This window comes from Ochotona curzoniae, unplaced genomic scaffold (assembly GCF_017591425.1).
Source record: "Ochotona curzoniae isolate NIBS_2020 unplaced genomic scaffold, NIBS_Ocur_1.0 contig_1302, whole genome shotgun sequence".
NCBI classification, from domain to species: domain Eukaryota; kingdom Metazoa; phylum Chordata; class Mammalia; order Lagomorpha; family Ochotonidae; genus Ochotona; species Ochotona curzoniae.
In genome coordinates this window covers 5,974,804-5,980,850 of record NW_024465035.1, presented here as the reverse complement: position 1 = coordinate 5,980,850, position 6,047 = coordinate 5,974,804, and the positions used below count along the sequence as shown (strand labels likewise).

General features: G+C 48.7%; 1 protein-coding gene across 2 annotated transcripts; it reads left to right on the top strand.

Moving 5' to 3' along the window:
* Positions 1–98: 98 nt before the first annotated feature.
* Positions 99–3,570, top strand: DPH3 (diphthamide biosynthesis 3). 2 transcript variants are annotated; one of them, XM_040963306.1, is made up of 3 exons: positions 99–339; positions 931–1,005; positions 1,322–3,570. In XM_040963306.1, exons 1-3 carry the CDS (start codon positions 232–234, stop codon positions 1,385–1,387), a joined length of 249 nt encoding a protein of 82 aa, XP_040819240.1. In that variant the 5' UTR covers positions 99–231; the 3' UTR covers positions 1,388–3,570. The 2 variants fall into 2 exon arrangements, with proteins under 2 accessions (XP_040819240.1, XP_040819249.1); XM_040963315.1 differs by lacking the exon at positions 931–1,005 and having other exon boundaries at positions 103–339.
* Positions 3,571–6,047: the final 2,477 nt, after the last annotated feature.

Sequence of the window (6,047 nt, the reverse complement as noted above, 5' to 3'; positions counted from 1 at the left end):
CGCCGACGGGAGACGCCCTTTTTAGAAGGTCTCCGCCCTTAGCTCCGCCATCTCCATGGGGACCGCGAAACCCGGTCACCCCTTTGGCCGCCCTGTCCGGAATTGCGTCACTGTCTAGCGCCGGAAGTGACTGTCGTGCCCCGATGGGTGGTGAGGACCTGACAGGTCTGGGCCGGCTCTTGAGAAGTATCGAACGGAACATGTGTTAGCTGTTTACCGGCCCCGGGGACCATGGCTGTGTTTCACGACGAAGTGGAGATCGAGGACTTCCAATATGATGAGGACTCAGAAACGTACTTCTACCCCTGCCCGTGTGGCGATAACTTCTCCATCACTAAGGTAACTGAGGACCCGGCTACGCGGCTTACGGAGCGTGCGCATTGTGTGGTGGGGGGGTGGGGTGGAGCGCCTGCGAGCATGCGCATTGAGGGTGATGGGGGTGGAGAGCCTGCGAGCATGCGCATTGTGGTGGCAGGGTGGCTGGCTGAGCGACTCACCCATCGAGCATGCGCACTGCCCGGTGTGTGTTCTGGCTCCCTGGCTGTCAGCTTTTCCTTGCGTCGGCTTCGTTCCCCTGATCGGGTGGCTCTGTGCGGTCACTCTTCCCCTCCTCTGGTGTTTCTGAACTGCTTTCCCCCCCGCCGCCAGCAGTTGCTACCTTCAGCTCTCATTGGCCCCCAGTCACGCCACGGGAGGGCTGGCGGGGGCGGGAGCCCCCCAGCCCCGCGGCTCTCCCTAGGGGCGCGTGTTCCTTTAGCAGAGAGGTTGCAGTGACTGAACCCTCCCCAGCCTTCGCGGTGTCGCTCCTGGCAGGCCCTTTTGGCTAACATCATCTCGCGGGACTGACAAGCCACCAAGAAACTGGCAGTAAGGGGTGGGAGAGGGGACGGGAGGACAATGCTGACCGCCCGGTGTTTGGTTTCTTTGTAGGAAGATCTGGAGAATGGGGAAGACGTGGCAACGTGCCCTAGCTGCTCTCTGATTATCAGAGTGATTTATGACAAAGTAAGGGACACCGTGTAAAGGCGGGGGGACAGGGGCTAGGACCTTGAGCGGCTTGTCTGTGACCCTCAGGTGCAGGACAGTGTTGTACTAGGTAGAGTGCAGAGTTTTCTCCACAAGTTTTTAAAATATTCAGATTTTGAGAGGTTAAGTTTCTGTAAACTCATTTTAGCTTTGGAGTGGGTAACAAAACTAAGGAACATGACTGCTTTTTAAATAAAAAAATCTTCCAATCCCTGGTTCACTCCCCAAATGGCCACATTCATGCATTTTTAACATGGACACTCACTGGCTAATGTCGCTTCTTATTCTGTCTTAGGATCAGTTCATGTGTGGAGAAACAATCCCAGCCCCATCAACCAGCAAAGAATTAGTGAAGTGCTAACGAAGCCTGCGAGAGAGCGAGTCTCCGGCAGCTGGGCCTGAGCCGAGGAAACGCCCAGCGCAGTTTCTGGCTCCTTGTTAGGGCCAAGCAGGAGTCGTGGGCCTTCCTCTGCGTTTCGAATAAAGAGGCGAGTCTACACCATGACACGCCTGGATTTCATGCTTAGAGCTGTGAAGTGCAAGTGTTCTTAATTACCTGTCAGGATGCCAAGGAAGATCATCTCAGAGCAGTGCTTTCTCTGGCTCCATTTTATCATTTTTCTGTCTTAAGCCTTAGTTCAGTATCTGACAGCAACATCAGCTACCTCATTCATTAGCATTCCCTACTAAGCAAGGGGTAACATTTGTGACGTGGCTGTCAAGAGGATCAGGCCCTTTTTTTGAGCTTTGACATCACCTCTGCTTCTCTGTCTAAACTGACGAAAATGCATTGTCCGCACGCTGGGTCACACGTCTGACCTGTCTCCTCCTGGGTGTCGTCACCATGACCACACTCTGCGCAATGTGCAGTTTGTGTGGCACTTTTGCACAGTGTGTTCAGAATTTCTCTAGGACAAAGAAAAGTCCACAGTGAAAAGTCAGCTTAGGCTTCCATGTCCCTTGAAAGCAGGACAAGTTAAAAACAGCCAAAGGGCAAGAAATTGGTCACCTAATGAGAGAAGCAGAACATGCAAGGTTGGGAATGAAATGCTTGAGCACTTCTGCTTCTGTTTGTTTGTCTTTTGTTTGTTTGTTTGTTTAGATAATGCTAATGAAATTGCTTCCCAGATGAGGGTTAATGTCAAACTTTCATGGCTGGTGGCGGTGATTTCAGTATGTCACATATCATGTCGTTGCTCCTGAAAGGGAGAGCATGACAACAGAGAAGGGTTGGAAACGGCAGGCCTGGCATGGCTCAGTAGGCTCACCAGGCACGTCTCGTTGGCCTGTATTACACGCACATCTCCAGGGAAATGCTGCGGAAGGAAAAGAACTATGTAAAGATGAGAGGTCAGTCTCGTCTTTGCTGTAGTTCTGAGAGTAACAAGAAATTAGAACCACTCAGATGGAAATTTGAAAATTCCCTTGATAGGCAACTTTGCTGTGTGAATAACAGTTTTCAGAAAGCTCTGGCAGGTCGTTTTTGGAATGGTTCCTGCAACTGAAACAGTCTGCTGGAAAGTGAGTGCTGTGTTAGTGGTTGGCAGACGTTCGGCGCACACGCATGGGGTGGCCAGCTTGCGCCTGGCAGTAGTGTGGCTGTGTGTGGCCAGCAGGCTGAGGCTTACTAAGGTGCTGACACTTGTGTGCTGTGTTTGTCACAGTGTGGCGTGCTCTCGGTGTGTTGAGAGAGTGCATTACTCCTCAGGACATTGGTGCCCCAGAAGTAACCCACGCTGCTTTGCAGACTGAAAGTGACGCCCAGATGAGCAGAGCCAGGAATGTGTGTTCTCTGGTGGGAATGGTCTGCCAAGAGACATGAGCTGTGTTGTGCTCACGTTGCTGATTTTGTAGGCACTGTTAACATGATGTTACTTCTGCTGATGAATTTCAGCTTATAGCTCTTATGAACATGTAGGGACAGAAGGAAAAGTGCCCGTGTCCATTCATCCCAGGAAGAGAGGGACTGCACTGATAGTGTGAGCCCAGTGCAGCGTGGGAACGGCCTCATTTCTGATGCAGCTGGAACACCGTACACCTCAGGAATTACTCCTGTGTGAAGCAGAAGGCTACGTTCTAGTGCGGCTGGAGTTCTCGTGTGTGTGTGCATGTGCGTGCGCGCATGTGTGTGCATGTGCACGTGTGCACGGCCATGCTTGTGCTGGCTTAGCTCAAAAGACATTTCTGGAGCACCACTGAGAAGTCGTGTGCGACTGGACCGGGTCATTGCTCAGTGGTCAGTTCTCTTGTTTCAGGCTTGGCAACTTGCAGAAACCAAAATGGCAATTGAGACCTTTTAAAACTAGTAAATCATGAATTACAGAAAAAGGAACTCTATTCTTCAGAAAATTGGTATTACCACACTTTTCAGTGTAAATTTATAGACTCGAGAATGTAAAAGATTTTATGTACAAATCTGTGTACGCATTGAAAAGCATTTTTCTTGGAAGGCACCCAACCCACGTCATAATTGTACATTGTGTTAATTTCTTATCAGAATAAATTATATTGGCCTATTAAATAAAGTCAGATAATTCAAATTCATTTGCTTTCATGTGATTTCTCTTTCCCTAAATATCAATATTTTTTTTAATGGAAGATGGATAGAAAGGCAAAGGGTTTCCATCTGTTGGTTCATTCCCCCAAATGCCTGTCAAAGCTGGGACTGCACAAGGCTGACGCCAGGAGGCTGGAACTCCATCTCAGGCTCCCAAGGGGTGGCAGTACTAGACTGGTACTTGATCTAGCTTCCTAGATGCATCGGCAGGTTGCTGGATCAGAAGCATTCTGTGAAGGTATATGGGTATTCCGAGAGGCAAACTTAACCCACGGTGACAGCACCCGCCCCTTAATCCCAGCATTTTGTGTTTTAGGGTTTGGATGTAACTATTAGGGAATTGTTTCTAGCCTGGCTTTAGGGCATTATGCAGTGTCTGGTAAGGAGAGAAGACGTCCTGAAATGGGAAAGTGCCGCTCTTTTTGTAGTTTGGTCATTGAATTTGGGCTTTGGGTTTTAATTAAAATTTGGGAAAGATTGGGTTTGAATTAAGTGGTAGTAAGGCAAAGTTCATTGGTATTCTTCAATGAGTGATTCAGTCTATTGCTGGAAAAAGGGTTGATTTTTAAGACCAGTGATGAATTGTGGCTTAAAAGCCCATCTCTGATCTGGACAGAACTTGACTCTCAATTGTTCCGTTATTGTCCTAGACGAGTTAGGGTTAGGATCTCCGCGTCTTGGTCTGTGAGGCGTAGACCGTAGTCGTCTTTCATAGGTGCTGTATGAACTCCACTGATTCAGGTGTTGCTGAAGTGCCCAGGCAAAGAGACGCAGTTTCTGCTGTCATGGAGTTTCCATGGAATAACCAAGATACAGTCTGGTTAGAACCTAGGAGAAAATGAACCAGGTTATAGAGAAAGCTTGCCCAAGTGCCTTTGGAGGAGTAGAGAGAGCAGTCTTGAATCTGACTCCTTGAGATGTGAGGTTGACAACTGAAACCTCTTCGTAAAAATGAAGAAGTTAATGCCTCTAATAGGAATGTGTGCGCATGCACACACACAGACTCACTGAGTAGTCTGGCTCCAGACAGAGTCTGACTGTTTCCAGTATTAACAACCTTCTCAGAGTGCATATAACGGAAGTTCAAAATTTTGAACAGCCTAGTTCCCCATCTTATGGATTGTGGGATAGGGTCCAGCACTCCATCTGTTTTTAGAAAGTTTGTCTGAGTGGCGGAATGACAAGGACATAGAGAAATGTTGCCTTTGCTGGTTCACTCCCCACATGGCTGCGACACGAAGGTCTGGCCCAGGCTGAAGCCCGGAGCCTGAAACTCTAGGTGTCCGTCGTGAGGAGCAAAGACCCAAGGACTTGAGCCACCATCCACAGCCTCCCGACAGCGTTTGCAGGAAGCTGGAGCTGGGAGCAGAGCCGGGCTGCACACCCAGGGATGTGGGGTGTGGTGACTCACAAGGCCTGACCCGGCATGCTTTAGCAAACTCCGCTTCCTTCTGAGGTAGCTTAAGTTTGAGAACCATGGGTTTTTCAGAGTGGGCAGCACGTTTATAAAGACTTGGAATGTTTTTAAAACTTAGAGTCCTAGAGAGTCTCACTTAACTGGTGAATGCAAGTTGGGCATGAAAATCTTCAGAAAGTGCCCCCTTGTGTTTCCAATGTACAACTGGGGCCGAAAAAACCACTGGGTTAGAAAGGCAAGAAAATTCAAAGTCAAAGTAAAAAGGAGCCCGGTGTCTAAATGACACACCAGTTTTGCATATGAAACTGCGTGCAGGCTCAGTTGGCAGCACATTTTGCATTCTGGCCTGCTATCAGCTTAGCAAGTGACCAGGAGAGTCCTGGCTGGGCTAATGGACACAGCAGGGGAGCCCCAGTGTGGGCTGCCTCTGGGCTGCGTCCCCTATTTAAATAGACAATCAGATTTCCCTGCACACTTGGGCTGCTAATTGCACACCTTCCGAGAGCGACAGCCCTTGCAGGTGTAAGTAGTTAGGATCTCTTTAACTCTGCTCGCTGATGCCTGCCATTCTCTGCTTCCTACCAATCACGGGCAAATTGCTCGTGATTACATATTGGACTAAGAAACCATTTTACAAATTATTCCTTGTTAAGAGCTTAAAACAAAGACATATAAAATAGAAGCATAGATAAAAAAATACTATCTGCTAGCTCCACCAAATGCTTAAAATAGGCATGCAGGAGTCCCCGCTCCTACCAGCAGATTTGAAGGACGCATTCGCAGGAGAGCCCCAGAACTGAGAGAAAGCACAATGCCGAGATCCCTGAATGAGCAGTGCTTAAATTCTATTGAAGCAAGCTAACAATGTGGAGACCTCAGACTGTAGTTCAGTAGGAAGCTGTGGCCATCTAGAAGATGCCATTTCTGTCTGATTTGAGCTTTGAGCTATCTTGTTTTCTTCATGGGGATGAGGTAGGGGTGAGGTGGTTTAGAGAAACAGATATTTGTTCTTCCTTTCCATAAATCCCCCCCCCCCAAGGCAGGTGG